The sequence below is a fragment of the Aspergillus mulundensis genome, assembly GCF_003369625.1.
Source record: "Aspergillus mulundensis strain DSM 5745 chromosome Unknown scaffold_29, whole genome shotgun sequence".
Lineage (NCBI taxonomy): Eukaryota > Fungi > Ascomycota > Eurotiomycetes > Eurotiales > Aspergillaceae > Aspergillus > Aspergillus mulundensis.
The window spans coordinates 55,526-74,775 of NW_020797917.1; the positions used below are offsets into that span (position 1 = coordinate 55,526).

Genomic DNA, 19,250 nt, shown 5'->3' on the forward strand with positions numbered 1-19,250 from the left:
GAGGTTGAGTTCGCGTTGCTGGGGCACGGGAAGCTGGACCCGCTGTGATTGGCCGTTGCGGCAAAAGCCGTGAGCAAGGATTCCGACGGTGCCTTAAAACGCCTGGGGCATCCGATCTTTTGACCGAGCTCTATTATTTTCGTCATCTTCCCCAGGCTGCATCCTTTTAAGCTATCTAACTACGACCAGTTGCGTGTTCTGGTACTCCGTACCTCGTCTCTAGATAGAGGTTCAATATGCATCCCCAGATCCTTTCTACTCTGCCCGTACTGGATTCGTGGGTCAAACACCCTTTGAAACAGGCTCAAACAGCACATGATCAGAAGCTAGCCTGAACTCTAAACGGGCAGCAATACACATAAGAGGCTGGCTGGAAGCAACGAAGACATCCATTATTTCACCTTATTCCGTTAAGTTGCCTCAGTATCACGCAGGAGTTGAACAAAACGAACCAGACGCTGGAGACGCCGATAGTCAGAACTCGCTTTGCGCCCAAAAACAAACAATGATCTTGGATAAATCATCTATTCATGCCTCTATATTTCAAACAATAACAACGCGCAATTTTTACAAACCCTTGCTATACAATCATTTATTCGGCGTCATCGTACTTGGCGTTGTGGGTGGCAATGGCTCTGGAAAGAAGCATTAAAGTCAGCACTTGCACGAGGCGATTCATTGTCTTCATATCAACATACCTTCCGCTAGGGTCGCTCTGTTTCGACCATGTAGGGACCCAGCGCTCGACTGTGGATGCACAGTATGGTGGGAAGTGCTCATCAAACATCATGCGGTACCAGTAGCTGTTCCTATGTTAGCTTTCTGATGAGGCAGAAGTTAGGAGCAAAAAAACGTACGCTTCCTTAGTATCAGGGATATCGTCACCCCACTCGGGCTTGGGGTTCTTCATCATCTCGTCGGTGACGTGAAGCTCGGCGTGGTCCTTCAGGCCATCAATCCAGCTGTAGCCGACACCGTCACTGAACTGCTCCTTCTGGCGCCAAAGGATCTTATCTGGCAGGTAGGGCTCGACATCGGGCTCATCGGATGTGTCAAACGCCTTGCGCAGGATGTACTTCTCAATGCGGTCCTTTGTGATCATCTTCTCCTGAGGATCAACGGCCATAGACGTCTCGATGAACGCCTTGTCGAGGAAGGGAACACGGGCCTCCAGACCCCAAGCGGATGTTGACTTGTTGGCTCTGAGGCAGTCTGCCAAGTGCAGGTTCTTCACACGTCGAACGGTCTCCCTGTGGAACTCCTCCTTGTTGGGGGCGGCGTGGAAGTAGAGGTACCCGCCGAAGATCTCGTCACTACCCTCACCACTCAGGACCATCTTGACTCCATATGCCTTGATCTTGCGGCTGAGCAGGTACATAGGTGTGGAAGCACGGATAGTGGTCACATCATATGTCTCCAGGTGGTAGATAACATCTGAGAGGGCGTTGAGACCGTCTTCAATCGTGAAGGTGAGAGCGTGATGCTTGGTTCCCAGAAACTTGGCCACCTCCATGGCGGCCTCAGTGTCGGGGGCACCGGGAAGACCAATGGAGAACGATTGCAGCTGCTGGAAGGAGTTGACCGTGGAAAGCTCGTTCTCATCATCAATACCGACCAGTTCACCGTTGGTCTCGCTCTGAACGCCAGAGCTAGCCTTCTGCGAGCGTAGGGTCTCACGCTGGGCAATTGAAGCGACCAAGCTGGAGTCGAGACCGCCAGACAAAAGCACACCATACGGGACCTCCGCCATCAGACGCTTGCGGACCGACTTGGTGAGAGACTCGCGAATGGCCTTGTAATCGATTGGCGTACTGGGAACGTTGGTCGGGTCCCACCATGAGGGCTGGAAGTAGCGGGAGAATTCACCGCTCTTGGAGTCAAAGACATGACCGGGCGGGAAAGCCTGGACCTTGTCGCAAACTGGGTGCAGACTCTTCAACTCGGAGGCGAAGAAAACGGCCCCAGGAGTCTGAGAGGACCAACCAATGTAGAAACTGCAGATACCGATGGGGTCACGTGCCGCAACAACCCTATCCTGCTTCTTGTCGTACAGAACCCAGGCGAACATACCATCGAGGTGCTTGGGAGCATCGAGACCATATTTCATGTACTAACCCTGTCAGTATCCTCATACCATAACCCTCATCCGCAGCTAATTCATTCGCACATACCAGGGGAATGATGACTTCACAGTCCGAGTGTGTTTTATATTCGTATTCCACATCCAGGGTCTTTCTCACGATACGGTGGTTGTAGATTTCACCGTTGACGGCCAAGGCGAGGGATCCATCGTCATTAACGAGGGGTTGCGCACCGGAGTCTTGAAGCAGAAACAATCTCAGCAAATATCCGGGCGACAGGACGGAGAATCAAAGGGCAAATAGTTTCCTTGACAAGGCTGGGGTACATACCGACACCGACGATACAGAGACGCTCGTGACAAAGGACTGCGGAATCCGGTCAGCACCAACGTTGCAAAATCCCACTATTCACGGCATTGAGTCACTAACCAGTCTTATCGGCGATGAAGCTTCCACCTGTTGCACTGTGTTAGGAATAAACTCTTGTCAAAGAGGGTCCATGACCGCATGACTCACTCCAGTCGGGTCCGCGATGGCGCACACTGCTCCGAATCAGCACAGACCCAATTGACAAGGTAAAGACGCTGTCGAGCAAGGGAGACTTACGCCTTTGCCATGCGCAAAGCTGTAGGCTTGAAAGCCTGCACATCCGGGTGGCTGTCGCGGTGTCCGTTAGCATTGAAGAGCGCGGCGCACAGTTCCCCGCGAGAGATCGGGGCAGAAAAGAGTAGACATACTGGTGGCAGGCGAAGATACCACACATTCTGGCGGATCAATTGAGTACCACAGGGATAAATCGAGTGTCGGGACTGTTGGGAAGCCCAATTGAGTATGAAGGAGGAGTGTGAGGTAGGTGATTAGATCCAGATATCTATCGGGGGGCAGGGGATTTTTTAAATATGGCACCCCGGTCCAGTCGGCGGGGCGGAAATCGAGGGGCGATTTCGGCCTCCAAAAAAATCTGGGAGAGAGAGGGACACTGACAGCACTGAGTCATTCCGATAAGATAACCGCTGCTCTGCCCACACATTGCCCGCAGCGTCATTGGCCGGCTATCGGCCGCGCTAATAATGAGTCCAAGGACTGGCTAAGGAAGACTTGGCTTATCTTCAGGAACACTTACGATGTAGTTTTACGCCAGTAGCTAACCTGGGAGCATGGCGCATGCTGACCTCACCTGCAGTGAAATGCATTAGCTTTTTTGCCTTGCGGAGATCCAGACCGGGGCATGGGGTAAGACGATCCTTTGCCTCGTACTCCATCTACTACCATATACGGAGCGCTGACACTGGTCAATGCGACGGTGGTGACCTCGGCATCCACCGAGGGACAAAGATTGTCAGGGACAAAGAAGGCCGTGAACATGACTGCAACTGAAATCTAACCCCCATGTTCTGCTTCTATTCCATGTTTTCTTTCTCACCGAATATTCTCTCGAGGTAAACGATCTTCATTTAGTACAGAAATGGCGCTAAAAAGCGCAATTGGAGTGGATTTAGATACGCGGTATATGCGGATATCTCGAGTTACGCGACAATGAAAATTCCTCGAACCTATGTACCTAATGAAAAGGCAAAAACGCCGCCCATAATCTCGTTGTTCTGTGCCGTATCGTCGAGACGCCATGCTCGCTGAGAAAAGAAATAGCGAAGAAAACTAAGAAACTGCCTTGTCTTGTCCATGCCGGATGTCCATTCAGTCTAATCCGTAGAAGCCGATAACCTCTATCCGTTTTAGTTCGGTTTAGAGAGAAGAAAGTCGGCGCGATAGCGGTGACTTTCATCTTTTAGAGTGCACACCCCACGTTGAATGCATCGCTGGCGCGCCATATTCGGGGAGACATCGGTGAACAGAAACAAGGAGCGCAAAAATGAGAATCCCTGACTGACCAAGGACAAAGTCAGGCGCTGAGTGGCCTAACTTATATAGCCGGGTTCTCCTTGACGACCTGCTTCACGCGTTTCTCATAAGCAACCCGGTCTTTCTTGAACATGTTGTATGCTTCAGCCTGTGCTGGCGACTCGGGATTTGGGTCATCCAATAAGTCTTGGATACCAAGAAGGATTTGTTTAATCGTGATTGCCGGTTTCCACGCCTCATCTTCATTCAAAATCGATAGACAAACTGTCCCAGACGGGTAAACGTTGGGGTGGAATAAGGCTGGCACGAACTTGCCTATTCAGATAAACGACCAGGTTAGCCCAGAACATCATAATAGGTAAGTTGGCAACTGAAGTCAAGTTTAAGCCATGCAAGGTAACACAAAGCAAACGGTGCCCAGTCCTAGGCTTGTGGGATATAGCATGACAAGTATTCCACTTCAACGAAGAAAGCAGGCAACGTACATTTAGGAGGTTTTGTAGGATACTCTAAAAAGAACAGTCAGTCGACAACTCTGCGCTGCATTCCCATGGAGTTAAGAAGGGAGCACTCACCATCAGGAAAGTGGACATCCAGCTTGAAAAGCCCACCTTCCCAGATTGTCCCCTTCTTCCCAGGAATACCGCATTCCCAGCGCTTCATATCCAGAACACCCTGGGCTGTACGATGAGGCTTGGCATAGAAGGCGAAAGGGTGGTCTTTACGCCACTGTTTCCTTTGCGCAAATGTCATGGTCAGCTCAGTTTACTAGCAAGGGCAAAGATAAGCCATTCAAGAAATACCTCTCCTCGGTCAACCGGTTCAAACAGAGTGACATATTTCGATGCGATAGATGCTAGATCGCGAGTGGTGTTGCGCACAGCTAGGAGGCTTTGAAGCGGGCCCGAATGAAGGCGAGGCTTCTTGAAATAGTAGTCTATGGCAAGGCGAAATACGGGGCCGTGGAATCGAGAGGTGCGCAAGAGCTGGCAGAGAAAGTTGCAGCGCCTAGAAGTAGCGGAATGATTCGAGCGGTTCCGTGGTGTGGTTAGAGAGGCTTGGTGTAGTTGGAGACAGGCAAGTTTCGCTGAGTTCGAGAGATGTTAGTGAGAGAAAGGTTAAGGTAAACAAAATCCTCCGTGTGTCACTATTAGGAGCTTGAATAGTCAAAGGTGAGGATGTGAACTGAGCAAATTGAGGCCTGAGGCAAAGCTGCATTGTCTGGATCTCTCAGTTGGTTCATGTGATCCCAGCCAATGGACGCTTCTATTTTCTAATCACGTGCTAAGTACATAGATCATATTTGTATAGTAATGGGGCGTCTCACTTGTGCTCTGTTGGGATATCGCTTGCTTGAAAAACTCCGTACGCTACGTCTCTGAGATGTTTCTCTTGATTGCATCATCAAGGTGATTTATCCATTTTCCCAGACGCTACTGACAAAGGAATCCGGGCACAAGAGTAGATCGTACATTCCAGGACTGCGCCCAGTGATCCTTTGAGCATGGATAGCAACCACACATTTCTGTCATCAAGTCTCCACAGCTATTCATTGTTTACCATTGATATTTCCTGGAGACTGGCTATAACAACAAAGCCACCCCACCTCTAGTCAGTCTCTATCCCCAGGTCTTCGTCAAGAGCCATTCTCAACATATCATTCTCTATCCACCCGACCTGGAGTTGACATTCAGAGACATCAGCAACGAACGATATGTGCCATCGCATCTTCTGGTACTATGCCCTTTGCAATCACCTGGACCAGGCCTCCACCATTAACATCCGCTGCAATATTGCTCTTCAATGCAACTACGACTGCGGTGTCATAGAAACAATGTCGCTCCCTATATTCGGTGGCTGTGCTTCCTGTACTTTGAGAACAACCTTTGCGAGAATCTTGCGGCAAAAGACGTCGTACGGCTTCTCTCCAATAATGGAAAGCTTCGAAGATGAGGCCTTGGTGGAAAGCGACGAGTCTTACATGTCCAGCACGCATAGTGGCGACTCTGTCGATGAACTAGATATGTTTGATAGGGTCATATTCTAGTGGTTGAGTGAGCGATTAAGAGCATCACACCATGGCAAAGGGAGCTCAGCAGCCCAAATTGGCCGGTATCATGAGTGTGCTGCATTGGACCAAAGACCCACGAGCATATATCCGGCCACGCTATAGCATTTCTAGTGTGTGACCGGCAGACCCATGATGTCGACGAATCAGTCCTCATAAACAGCCTGCTCAAATTTCTGAGCGTCAAAGAAGCGCGCGGTTATTTTGTTGCCGTTGAATATTCGACCCTCGAGCGCATTCACGGCCTACACGATTACACCATCAATATAAGCATAGATCCGACGGTTCTGACCCATTGAATGGGGCCACTTACCCGAAGGGCAGACAGTTGGTTGGTGAACTTGACGAAGACGGGCACCGGCGGGTTGGAATCACGAGATATATAGACACGTTCCACACGACCATACTGCTTGACGTTAGATATAAAAAAGAAGATGGGATATCGAGTCGTTACCTTCTCGCCGCATTCTTCCCCTATTTCCTGCATTAACCCACCACCCTCTTCGCCTGCCAATTCTGCGTCCACATCCATTCCGTCCAGCATCCCTTTCAGAATGATGACTTCGCTCATTGCACCGAATTTGCCCACATCCTCTTGCTTTCTTGCGCCGCCGATGATCTTACCTCTACCAGCCGGCGTGATGAAGCCGCCACCTTCGGAGTCAGGCCGTTTCTTGCGTTTCTCGACTTGAACTTGCAAAGGTTTCGCGATGCCTGAACCGGTAGCACCCAAGCCAGATCCCTTAGTCCACCCATACTTCGCCAACAAACGCTCAGCGAACCCTTTCTGACCTGGACGTAATGAGCGCTGACCATCCTGACCATCCTCTTCCGCCTCTCCTTCTGCCTGCTGCTCGTTGGCGAGGACTTCTTCAAGCTCCGCTTCCGAGGCAGGGATGTCGTCAGGGGCGGGCGGGAGGGTATATCGAACAGGTGCGCGCGAGATCGTTGCGGACGGTGCCTGAATATTTTGCAGTGGATTTGACGGAGCCGGCGGAGGTTGATGCTGTCCTGACATCTGTATACGGCGCAGATAAGCATCATCCCCAGTCGGTGCATCAATTGGAGCTGCCGGTCCTGAAGGCGGAGGAGCCGAGTAGTCAGCTTTATCGGTGTCAGCTATATTTGCTGCCATTTGAGCTCGCCGTGCGAATGCATCTTCTCCAGAAGCAACATCTTCAGGAGGCACTTGTGGGACATTGTTGAGGTTAGGAGGTGGAGCGAAACTGCTTGGAGGCGCAAATTGCCCTGACTAGAGTAAGTACTGGGGAGACCAGAAATACACAGGATCTTCGGCTTACTGTTCACCGGGCGTCCATAATCCTCGTCGCTATACGAGTCTCTGCTCGGCGAACGGGCCATACGGTGTGCATATAGACGGTCTTTCCATTCTCGCACTTCGGATATCTGCTCATCACTGTGCCTGTATTCTTCGTATATGTTCGGTCTCGACGGATCGTAGATGTCATCCCAGTTCTGCACAAACTCCTGCGCTTCTCGGTTCTTCTTGCGCTTCTTGCGGCCACCGCGCTGCCTCTTAGGTCCCGTGTAGAAGCCATTGACGTCGTCTTCTTCGGTAGCCGCCCAGTCTGCAAGCGTGGACTTGACGGGAGCTGCGGTCGGAGCTACAGAAGTCGCCTTCGGTAGAGTGGGCTTCGGCTTGGGTTTCTGGGTCGCGAGTTGTGGGCGTTTTGTCGGTTGGAATCGAAGAGCTAGACGCGAAGGGATGAGCAATCAAGTCACATTTGCGCCAGCGTAGCCAGATGACATTGCATACCATTGTTGACCTGTTTTTTTGCGGCAGCTTCCTCCGACTGAGCTTCACCTTCTGCTTGCTTAAACACGACTGGGGCGCGCGAAATGGTTCCAGGAGAGTTGTCGGCGGAAGGGTCGAGCAGGTTGGCGTATAGTGACAACATGCCGCCCGGTTTGGCGGGCGTCGAATCAGAAGTCATAGGTAATGTGCGTGCGACGCAGAATAGATCAGAGAACTATATTGACTGAAGCATGAAGAGCTCTGTCGCGGAGTTATTCATGCTGATAGAGCCGGTACAGGAAGTTGTTTGCTCTGTTTGCTTCTACCGTTAGCCGTGGACAGCCTACGGTACAGCAAGATCCACCTGTTTCTATAGTTACCCTGTACGGCCATGGCCACCGCCATGGCTACCAAAACATGTGGGTCCTGCTTGTTTCAGTCCAAAGGGTTACCTATCAGATACGGGGAGCTCGGTAAATGGGCCGATGTGCCCGAGGATGACGAGATAATGAATGGAGGTTACCTACTCCGTCTACTCCGTAGACGCCGCCAGGTCGGGGGTCCATTAATTTGGACCCGGTCTCTTCTCGTTTCAGTTTTCTGTCATCAGAATACTCTCTTTCAATCAGTTTCCTGAAACCTGTCGGAATGGCTACATTGGCACGATCTTTCTCCGCTGATGGCGCTGGCGTCGCCGTCATTGTTCCCCAGAACCCAACACTATCGATAACTTACAGGGAGCTGCATTCGCATATCTCCGACTTCCAGGCAAAGCTGGCCAAGCTTGGTGTTGGACATGGCGCCGCAGTGAACCTGGCCCTTGTCAATTCATATGAATTCATTGTGGGCTTCCTGGCAGCCTCCTGGCAGCGCGCAATTGCTGCACCTCTGAACCCGGCCTACAAGCAGGACGAGTTCGAGTTCTATATCGACGATCTCAGCTCAACTCTAGTTCTTATTCCCCGGGGATCGTATGCCCAGGATGATCCTGCGGTTCGGGCAGGCAGGAAGTACGAAGCGGCTATTGCTGAGTGCTACTGGAATGGGGCCGAGGTTGTCCTCGATATGAAGGAGCTGGGCAAGCTTCAGAGCACGGGGAACGTCGGTGTTCAAACCGCTCAGCCCGATGATGTCGCGCTTGTCTTACATACCAGCGGAACAACTGGCCGGCCCAAGGCTGTACGTAGACAGTTCTATGGCCATGAATAGTTCAAGACGAGGAGCATTCTGACGCCCTAGCAGGTTCCACTTACCCACAAGAACCTAACAACCACCATGAGTGAGTCCCTCAGTCAACGCTACTGAGATAGGGCTAATTCCGTTCCATTTTAGGAAACATCCAAGCAACGTACAAGCTCACCCCCCAGGATCGGACATACCTAGTCATGCCTCTGTTCCACGTTCACGGCCTCTTAGCTGCCTTTCTTGCTCCTCTTGCCTCCGGTGGCTCAGTGGTCGTGCCCGCCAAGTTCTCTGCTCATCAGTTCTGGACAGATTTTATCACTCACAAGGCAAACTGGTACTCCGCCGTGCCCACTATTCACCAAATCCTGCTCAAGTCACCGCTGCCTAACCCTATCCCTCAAATCCGCTTCATCCGCTCTTGCTCCTCGCCGCTGTCACCGAAAACCTTCCAGGATCTGGAGAAGGCCCTCAACGCCCCGGTTCTTGAGGCCTACGCAATGACGGAGGCAGCCCATCAAATGACAAGCAACCCCCTCCCCCCAGCGAAGCGACAGCCCGGCAGTGTAGGTATCGGCCAAGGAGTTGAGATCAAGATCCTTGACCAGTCCGGAAACGAAGTCCCCCAGGGGTCTGAGGCGGAGATCTGCGTCCGAGGGGAGAACGTTACAAAGGGTTACCTCAACAACCCCGCGGCCAATGAATCTTCTTTTACTAAGGACGGTTTCTTCCGTACTGGCGACCAAGGTAAAAAGGATCCCGACGGTTACGTGATTATCACTGGCCGCATCAAGGAACTCATCAACAAGGGCGGAGAGAAGATCAGCCCAATTGAACTGGACAACACGCTCCTGCATAATCCTAAAGTCGGTGAAGCGGTCTGCTTCGCGATCCCCGACGAGGGCCACTACGGCGAAGACATCGGAGCAGCCGTGGTCTTGAAGAGCGGACAGAATTCTACTGAAGATGAGTTGAAATCTTGGGTTCAGGAGAAGCTGGCTAAATTCAAGACGCCGAAACAAGTAAGTATTTACGCTCTCATCGCGCCGCTGCACCTTCGCTAACACCGCGAAGATTTGGATCGTGCAGCAAATCCCCAAGACCGCAACAGGAAAGATTCAACGACGTAAGGTCGCAGAGGCAATGCTGAAGCCCAAGGCCAAACTGTAATGTTTCTGACATGCTTCATTATGTTAGTGATATCTGTTTCCTATGCAAATATAATCATCGCCCGTAGACTGCGCTATATGTATAGCACAAACCTAACGTCCATACCATCCGGATTTAATCTAAGACTCCCCATCTAGTTTGCAACCCTGACCGCAGATTTGAACTAGACGTAGCGAGCCCAGTTAGCAACGATTCACAACCACTGCCGAACACTGAGAGGCCAGCACAGGGCCAGTCAAACTAGGTATACAGGTGAACAAACCGGAATGACCTGCGCGGCATCCAAGTCCCAAACCCCAGACTTTACATAGATGTCGTCCCGAATAATCTGCCAGGCATCTTCCTCCTTCTCTCCGATGACGATGAGCATGCTCCCCTTGAAGGAGGGTGTCTCGCCGTCGGATGGGTGAGCGTTGAGCATGGCGCCTGCACCGAGTAAACGGAAAGAACCAAGGCCTTAGCACGGAAACGTATTTGCCAAGGGGCGCAGCCTCTGGCTAGCGAGGAGCAGGGAGCAAAGGGTAGCACATACCACCAACAACAACCTTGCCGGCCTCAACGAGCGGCTTCACGCCCTCAAGGTGTTTTCTATATACATTATCAGGACAGATCTTCAGGCCGTACGGAAGATAAATGGGGTCGCGGAGAAAGCGTACGATCGAACCTCCAACCTCTTCCCCTGCGCACCGGGCTTGTCAGGGAGAATGCAAAGGAATTCGTTGGCCATGGTTGACTGTGTATTAGATGCTTTGAATAGATAATGAGGTGAAACGTGGAAGGTTCTATGAGCCTGAGATCGATGCCGAAGGAGAGATCCTAGCCCCCGGGCTGTTGTTGATTTTATGAGGCGGGGTGTCTGGGTGAGCATGGTATTGGTGGGGAAGATGGTGGGATCTGCTGGAGAAAGTCTCGGGGAGGACCAGGATATCGGCGGCGGAGTTCTATCCGAGGTTGTATGTAGACAGCGTGCCGGCCAAGTAAGCAACAAAAGCAAAGACCCCCAAAAATCGATAGTCCAATTCAGCTGTCTACTCCGTAGTTGTCTAAGCGTTGATTTTAGTAATAGTTCCACTTGACCGTCAATTGACTACACATAGCCTATATATGTATGTACAAAGCAGAGCACCAAATGCCCTCACTGATCGCTCTCTGTCCTCGACTTCATCTGACGCAGCCCCTATGCCACCTAACACAGAGTTATGGAAATGGATCACTTGTAGCCTGCACTGAGGTCCATACCATCACCGCAGGGAGCGAAACGTCGGACGCACCGAAGCAGAAAAGCGGTCAAGGCCAAGACTCTGGGTGGAAGACTCGGTCATTGACATGGTGCCCTTCGCCGACGAACAAGAAAAGCTCAAACAGAGCGTAATCATCGTTCAACTCTATGAGCCTCCAAGACCGCTGAACACATTCCCCAAGCGCCAACAGAAAAAGCACACATAACCCTAGAACACAACGTAAGAGAAGGCTAATTACCGGAGTCGAGCTGGCAGTTTGCGACTTCCGAAAAAAAAAAAAGTGATTAATAGAAAGAGCTGCGTAAGATGGCGAACCCCACGTGATGAAACTAGCTGCTATGCGCCAGATGTACAACGCATAGAGGTATTTCGAACATTGGGTAGTTGCCTTGGGCGAGAAATCAACTTAGGTGGGCGAACTAGTACGCCTTGCGGTCGCCGAGATTGCCGGGCTTCTCATCAGTATCGATGTGCCAGACAACATAGTTTGGCAATCCGATGACCTGGTATCCAGCACGCTTGGCCATCTTCGCAAATCCTTCCGTTTCGGCCTGGTTCTCGAAGGCATACGCCGGGAAGTTGATTCCTGAGAGCAATGTTAGAGCCAATGGAACTGAAAAGAATTGTCGAAATTACCTGAGCGATGGACGTCGGCCTTGACAACAATGTTGACACCGCCAATGCCGTCGAGCTCGACCTCTTTATCCTTGTCGTTCCTCCAGTCGCCCATTCCAACGAGATACTCGCGGCCGGTGTCGTACTCCTTGTAGCCTTCCGCCAAAACAGTGTCAGGGTCCAAAGTAGCACGGAGTCTTCGCCCTTTGTCAGATTCAATCCAGGAGTTGTAGTCAACTATAGCAGGTCAGCAAAAGTCCACCACATGAAACCATCATGAGTACGTACAGCGGCCCTCAATATCGACGCCATCCCTGTACCGGTGGAACCAAATGTCTGAGAGAGTTAGTGGTTTTTGAATCGCCAGAAATGATGGAATAAATCATACTCGGGACGAGAATATCTTTGTCGTGAGCGATAAAATCCTCCAGGATGGTCTCCGGGCTGTCCACAATATCTACATCTCGCCAGTACACCCAAGAGTGGTCAGGCTTCAGAGCGGAATAAAGCAGATAGTTGCGGGCCCTGCCGATAGCCTTGCGCCGAGGTCCCTGTGCAGCGAATGAGTGTCTATCCTCCACGGACATCTCGAAGTCGGTGCCGAAGTCTTTTTGAATTATGGTGGCGCTACGGAAAGCGACCTTGTCGCCCTGATCTTGGATCCGCTGTAATTCGGAGGCGAGGTTTGACAAGGTATCGTCCTTGGTGTCACCGACAAGGAAAGCAAGATCAATCAGCTCGTGGGGGTAAGTCAACTTATAGATGAGGTCGAAATATCTGTTCAAATGTGTTGAAGCATCTCTCAGCGGGGTGAGGATAAGAATCCGCTCGCGGTTTTGAACGGCCTGGTTCGTGGACTTGATGGGGTTGAGGTCGACGCTCTTGATGGAGCTGGAATTCACTTCGTAAGGTTCGTGGTAGTTGAAGAGGACTGGAGTCTGGGCATGAGCGGTCCATTCGGAGATCTCGTTGAGGCTCATATCCATTGGCGCTTTCGGAGGCCCGTAGCAATAGAAACTGGCGAGTTGACGCGATCAGTAAACTTTACCGCTTTCTCGCTGTAGGTAGGACGTGTCAACTCACTTTTGCATTTCAGAGGCAGAGCTGCTGATTCCGCGCCATAATAGAACAATCAGGCCAGTAATGGCCAGGGATATTAAAAAGCGTGTCCTCGTTACTAGAACTAGGATCGCCCGCCATGGAGGCAGCCTTGCTCTGGCTGACTTCCACGTTACACCACCTTTCGGAAGTAGCATCCTTATTAGTGAGATAGATTGGGTTCGCGGAGGCTGAAGAACTCGGGAGGATGATATTTATAAGGATGAGGCAATAGAATGCCCACGAAGCGCGACAATCCCCGGCACGGTCTGTCGGGACACGCGGCGAAGGATAGGGGTGTTCTGCGGCGGCGACTCCGGAGTCAGGGGGAATGGTCGACGGATTCCAGGCTGTCGAGAAATTCGTAGCCAAACGATTAAGAGAAAAGTAGGTTATTGGATGATATGATCGACTTTGCGTAGAAAGCCTGCACCGGATCGACGAAGGAGGGCGAAAAAAGGTTCGGTACGGGGGAAGGCAGTAGGACCGATCGCGAGGAGAAAGTGACGAACCAAACGAGTGGAAAGAACCGGATTGAGGCTCGATGGGATACCGGACGAGCAGATGATTTGATCAACTCCCGTCGTGGGTTGAGAAGCGGAGGGGGCGATGGGCGATGGGATGGGAGAGAAGGGGGCCGTCGGTTGAGTGACAGCTGGAAAATCCGCCAGCCGCAGTCCAGCCAACTACTACCTACGGAGTAATACTATACTACTCCGTATTAGCCTGTCCCCGAAATTGATCCATGGTCAGAGTTACTTTTTTATATTCTTAGGCTTCAGGAATGGCATCAACTATGTACTGAGCTCTAGCCACTAACAATCAAGACAGATGATTTGAAAGCATGTCATCACAACGCTCGGGGTAGATTCAATGAGGGCTGGCTCGAGGTTATCCAACGAGGTAAAAATAAAATACGCTAACCGTACCACCCGGCGTTGATGCCTCAGGCGTCAGATTCTAGATTCAGGGTCTCGAGCGCATCGACCCTTAAAAAACATAAATTAGATAACATTAACATAGCATTTCCTCAGCTTCCACATACGCTGTATGACAGTATTTGACGGAAACAAAATAGACTATCTTCTCTCAGCCAATCTCCAATTCATGTTTTTTCTTCCTCTCTACTACAAGCAACATTAAGACATGCCCTCAGAATACCTCACACGTGCTCAATGATTAATCTACCTACGTATGTGTCTACTGGCACTGACAGTGGCTATATGTTCATGATCATTGTCTGTATATAGTGAGTGCTAGTTACGACATATGGTCAGCACTGTTGACATATTTGAAAAGATACACTCAATCCCCCAAGCGCAGCCAAACCACCAGAAAAACACCAGATTCCCAGGCCCCGAGCATAGGAGAGTACAAAGGAAAGTAACACCGAAATATGCGCTGGCTACACAAGATGGAAACCCGAAAGTAGATCGGGAAGACAGCCCAACCCAACGACCCTTGTGCGCACTTCAGGATGTCTCAGGACGAAACGACAACAGGAACACGCCGGCAGAAAGCCAAGGACATGCTTCAGATGACCGCCCGCCGCCTTATTATTACCGAAGAAAAGTCATCTCAATAATTTTTGCAATAAAAACCTGAATGTCGTTATCACCGCGTGCTTAATTCATGGTGATTGAAGAGAAGACGAAGGTCGTGAGCTGGTCGTTGAGTACGCGGCTTGGTTGAAAACCGGAGAAGATGGCCCGGTCGATGGAGGTGTGCGGCTGATAAATGATTGACCATAAAATTGAAAAGTCCCAGCAGACAATGCCTCGAAGCGACCGAAGTCCGGGGTAACAGCACTAACCCCACGGATTCCATTTAAACCAGGAAGCATGACTTTTGGTGCGATATCCGGCAACGAAGCAACTTCCTGTGGGTTAGGCTGCTCGCTCTTTGAACGGCAGCACATGTGCCCATGGGCTTTGGATTGGTACCCAACGGCTCGGTCTCGCTCTCCCAATTCTCGATTGCGCTCTTTGAGCTCCATGATCTCGCGCTCAGCCTCCAAAAGCCTGTCGTGAAACTCCCCAACAACTAATATCACCTGGTCAATATACATCACAGAACCTTTGAGGATGTGTTCCTTGGACGGTGCCGAGTTCTTCGAGAGATTCCAGCCAGCCTCTTTGAGAAAATGGTCCGGAACTCTGTCATCCAAATCGTGGATACTAACGCTTAGGTTTTTGCGTCTGTCTGCTTCAGCAACGCGGTGCTTTTCTTTCTGCACATCCGGGAAGCCCGCCATATTCGCCGTGCGTTTCCGGCCGCACTGCTGCAGTGGCTTTTTGCGGGTTCTGCCCTCTTGTGGGCGAATTGAGGCATATAACTCGTTCACGGGAGCGGACTTGATATCCGAGATCAATCTGCCTGGTCCCTGCGGTGGTACCGAACCCAAGCAGGAATCTGCAGAGTACGCCGGGGAAGGTGGTGGAACGATGTGCTCAGCTGGTGACATCATTGGTCGGGAAAAAAAGACCTCATGAGTGTTGGGTGGGCTGGGCATGAAGTTTCTTTGGACAAGGAACACATCCCGCTGGGGCACGTTGGGCGGGATTGGAGGCAAGGACCTGCCCATAGTCATATTTGCTGAGCCTGATGCGGTGATGATTGCGCGCAAGCTGCTACTCCAGGTCAGTCCTGCCGGAACCTGAAGAAACAAAGACACTTACGGGAGATGATTGTGCGGGGAGGCATCGCCTGCCATGGAGGCCATTGTGTCAGTGGCCTGTTGTGTGTGCTGGAATGACACCAAAATGCAGCCTAGATGCAATGTCGTCTCCTGTCGATAGGGAGAGACCCGAGAATGTACAGTGGTAGAGCGGTATGGATGTATGTCTGGACAGTGTAAATCCCGAAAATGGGCGGTATCCGTGAAATTGAGGAGCAACGATGAAGGCAATGAAAGGACTTGAATGTTATAGATCAGGGCGGGACGCGATTGAGGAAGCAATGGCAATTGAGGATTTCACGAGGCCTTGGATGCTGGAAGGAACTCGAGGTTGAAGCGGGATGCCACATGCTTTATATGTGGAATGAACGAGGCGAGGGAGACGAGGGATGAGCAAGAATAGTAGTGTGCACTCGAGACCCGAGACCTCGGAGTGCTAGTTGATGTGAGATCCGAGAGGGAGTGCGTGTGTAAAGGAAGATGAGGTATCACCGGGCAAGCCCAGCAATCCATGTCCTGCACCAAACAACTGGGAAACCCGCCCATCTCCAGTTCGTCCTTTCAACAATGACTGTGACTGTGACTTGCAGATCTGTCGTTATCCTGCCTTTAATTTTCCCTCCTCAACCCTATTTACTCGGTAATAAAGTTTTTACTTGCTATTTTAGCGTCTTTTTTCTTTTTTTTCCAACATCATATCAAGTACCAACCATATAAAGTACCAACCATGTCATGTAACAACTCTCCCCTGCAGGCCAGCTCGTCTCGCCGCGGGGCTTGCAGCTCCCTCGAACTCGTCCTCTATTGCTTCTTCGAACCCATCTTTGCCTCCATCGCCCCTTGGGCGTCCTGCTCCTTCCGTTTTCGTGAAAAGAGGCCCCTTTTTTCTCCATGAGGCGATCCACGCGGAACCGCCACGAAGACTCCGTCAGAGTTCGATGCTCAAAGCTAATCCGTTTTCGCGAACGTCTGGGGCTCTATTCTCTATCATAAAACGCACAGATGCCGGGCAGCAGGCGGTTCACCAATCAGCGATGCTTGCTTGATCACATACCTACCTAGGCGGCTACTGTTTGTACGACCGCCCTAAATCTTCAGTGGAGTGAGAAATGCAGACCCTTGATTTCGTCACCCGTTGTAGCGGATTCTCGATCTTCACGGGGCAAAACAATATGGAATCCTCCTTGCATAGAAGCCTGAAAACAACTTCAATAGCACGAATCTTTGATAGGCCACAAACAATGCCATCCACTGTGTCGGGTAATGTCGATTGACGCGTTCTTCGTCAGGTTAAGCGCCCCGAGATCGACGCGACGGGATTTGGGATGCTTCCGGCGCTTATGCCTCAAAACAAGCCAAGACTGCAGATTGGGAGCAAATATCCATCTACGAAGTATCTGGGATAAAGATATGATTGTACTGGTACATCTACGAGAGTGCAAGGTTGAGACGACATGGCACATCGCTTCTCCCGCAGCCACCAATTTGTCGACCCGTGGTTCATCTGCATGAATACAGCCGACTGTTCGGAGCTTGCTGCATCGATAAATTCACCCTATAATGTGCAAAAAGTACGGTTCGTCGGGAGGAGGGGGTGTTTCCCAAATTAGTCCTTTTGCATGAACTTCCTGCGCACAGGCATTCGCAGGATCCAGAAGCAGATCAGTCTCCCGACAGAAGGCGATCCAGAGCTTAATAGCACGAAGCAAGGACTCTAGTACTCTAAGCTTGTTGCTCCAAGCCAGACGCCAAAGTACTCGACAGAGCAAACTAGCCCCCGATGTCCAGGTCTCAGCGCGCGGTTAGCAGCTTTACCTACCCTATGGCTCTACCTATGGCAGCGAAGTTGCAAAAGAAAAGGGTACACTACAGTGTTACCTTGGACATGTCGACCCGAATCCCTTCGCTGTCAGCCATCTAATCTAGTATAAAGAGTATCATCAAAGTCTTGTATCTTGGATGAGCCAGGCGAAAACGAGCCCAGAACAATCGCGGGGATGGAGTCTGAAGCCAAGATCGCCACACTGCATAAAGTCTACCCAGAGACCTGGCCCCCGGGTTGTCACCAGGAGATCCCGGTATCTGTTCCTGCGAGCGTGCATTATTTAGCCGGGCCTAGCTGTTTCGTTCTTTGGCTCAGGCCCCAGGAAGTCCAGTACGAACGCCGTGACTAGACTTCTTGGAGTATTTGGAATTCACGTTAGACATCTCCAACTGACAGGAAATATCGTTATCCGTGCCCGGCCACTACCGAGAACATGGTAGAGGCGCCATGTGGCGTGGGTGCTGTCGCCAACCGTTCCCAATCCAAAATATGATGGGACATATCGGTGGCGGCCGCGCGAACAACCGCTCGAGGGTGCGTAAAATACGGCATACGTTTCGCCTACTGGGCTTCTATTCTGATGATGTGCCCAATAATTTGGTTATTATTATGCATACCACGGAAGTGGAGGCGGCGGATCGTATCATGTATGCCACCGGTTATAGAACCTGTCATCTGTGTCCCCAGATTCACTTGAAGGAGGGGAGATTCTAATATGGCTAGAGCCGCTAGACCGGGGCGCCACGTTTTCTACCTGGATAATGTCGATGTGGATGATTGTCGTTCTGACTGCCTTAGCCCCTACTGGCTAATGCATCGGTGTTGAGCGACGGTGGCTCATGTCTGGTGTGCGCCGATGAAACAAGCCACGGCATTTGACTTCGAATGCTTATCCTAACTTGGGACACGCGCCCATTGACTCAGGCACGAACCATTGAGCATTATTACTCGCAAACTTTACTCCATACAAGTGCCACAGGTACAGATGTCGAAGCGAGCAACGGGAGTCGCCCGACACGGGCACGCGGTACCGCATGCCGAGTTTAGCTCTGAGTCTCTCAGACTGTCAGTCGACTAAGTCATCCTCTTGAGTGGTGATGTGCGCTTCCAAAATGTCCGAGTCTTTTCTAAGTTGCCGTGTCTCGCTTATTCTCCGGAATACTGCCGATCAAATTGAAAGCGACAGCTACTGTGGGGAAACCCCAGGTCACGAAAGAGAAAGAAAATTCGACTGAAAATACTGAGCCAGGCAACCTCACGAAACAAGTACATGTCTTTGTTCTATCGCTAGATTGCAGATTATACCTCCAGTAAAAATCCCGGGCAAACAATCATCATCCACAGAACAATCTCCAGGCTTGGGGTTGGGGCTCGGCCTTTGCTTGAGCCACCGTAGGACAAACTAAGAATAGCTCCAAGTGAGAATCAGAACGCCCAGGGCTAGAACGCCAACAAGTGATGCGTCAGAATTCAGAAAGTTAAAGGGAGCACTGATCTCTCTACAAGTACAACTGTACAACATGTCCTTTTGCGAGCCCTATGGGACTTTGTCCATCCCTTCTCCACGCGTGGAGCTCACCGGGCCCGTTCAAAACTTCAAGACGCTTCAACAGCCTAACAACCCCGGGGGCCTACATTAGTCCATACCTGCGGCCAGGGTAATCCCCGCTTGCAGGT

At 51.1% G+C, this 19,250-nt stretch overlaps 7 protein-coding genes across 7 annotated transcripts; 1 reads left to right on the top strand and 6 right to left on the bottom strand.

The window, feature by feature from the left end:
- Positions 1-592: 592 nt before the first annotated feature.
- On the bottom strand, positions 593-2,844 carry DSM5745_11544 (asparagine synthetase B; the record flags this gene model as incomplete). The annotated part of the gene is made up of 9 exons (XM_026753560.1): positions 593-635; positions 699-803; positions 858-2,110; positions 2,172-2,320; positions 2,412-2,447; positions 2,511-2,537; positions 2,598-2,623; positions 2,688-2,738; positions 2,819-2,844. 9 exons carry the CDS (start codon positions 2,842-2,844, stop codon positions 593-595), a joined length of 1,716 nt encoding a protein of 571 aa, XP_026597880.1.
- A 1,158-nt stretch (positions 2,845-4,002) lies between these two features.
- On the bottom strand, positions 4,003-4,694 carry DSM5745_11545 (E2 SUMO-conjugating protein UBC9; the record flags this gene model as incomplete). Its single annotated transcript, XM_026753561.1, has 3 exons — positions 4,003-4,256; positions 4,427-4,450; positions 4,517-4,694. The coding sequence occupies 3 exons, from the start codon at positions 4,692-4,694 to the stop codon at positions 4,003-4,005; spliced, it is 456 nt and encodes a 151-aa protein (XP_026597881.1).
- Positions 4,695-6,155: 1,461 nt separating this feature from the next.
- On the bottom strand, positions 6,156-7,964 carry DSM5745_11546 (putative G-patch DNA repair protein (Drt111); the record flags this gene model as incomplete). The annotated part of the gene is made up of 5 exons (XM_026753562.1): positions 6,156-6,254; positions 6,323-6,415; positions 6,464-7,257; positions 7,311-7,721; positions 7,787-7,964. 5 exons carry the CDS (start codon positions 7,962-7,964, stop codon positions 6,156-6,158), a joined length of 1,575 nt encoding a protein of 524 aa, XP_026597882.1.
- Positions 7,965-8,413: 449 nt separating this feature from the next.
- On the top strand, positions 8,414-10,117 carry DSM5745_11547 (acyl--CoA ligase; the record flags this gene model as incomplete). Its single annotated transcript, XM_026753563.1, has 4 exons — positions 8,414-8,944; positions 9,008-9,044; positions 9,098-9,969; positions 10,022-10,117. The coding sequence occupies 4 exons, from the start codon at positions 8,414-8,416 to the stop codon at positions 10,115-10,117; spliced, it is 1,536 nt and encodes a 511-aa protein (XP_026597883.1).
- A 133-nt stretch (positions 10,118-10,250) lies between these two features.
- Positions 10,251-10,844, bottom strand: DSM5745_11548 (uncharacterized protein; the record flags this gene model as incomplete). Its single annotated transcript, XM_026753564.1, has 4 exons — positions 10,251-10,280; positions 10,380-10,573; positions 10,650-10,705; positions 10,774-10,844. 4 exons carry the CDS (start codon positions 10,842-10,844, stop codon positions 10,251-10,253), a joined length of 351 nt encoding a protein of 116 aa, XP_026597884.1.
- Positions 10,845-11,777: 933 nt separating this feature from the next.
- On the bottom strand, positions 11,778-12,959 carry DSM5745_11549 (ANP1/MMN9/VAN1 family protein; the record flags this gene model as incomplete). Its single annotated transcript, XM_026753565.1, has 4 exons — positions 11,778-11,944; positions 11,995-12,210; positions 12,262-12,309; positions 12,362-12,959. 4 exons carry the CDS (start codon positions 12,957-12,959, stop codon positions 11,778-11,780), a joined length of 1,029 nt encoding a protein of 342 aa, XP_026597885.1.
- Positions 12,960-14,701: 1,742 nt separating this feature from the next.
- Positions 14,702-15,793, bottom strand: DSM5745_11550 (putative HLH DNA binding domain protein; the record flags this gene model as incomplete). The annotated part of the gene is made up of 2 exons (XM_026753566.1): positions 14,702-15,701; positions 15,750-15,793. The coding sequence occupies 2 exons, from the start codon at positions 15,791-15,793 to the stop codon at positions 14,702-14,704; spliced, it is 1,044 nt and encodes a 347-aa protein (XP_026597886.1).
- Between the last annotated feature and the right edge of the window lie 3,457 nt (positions 15,794-19,250).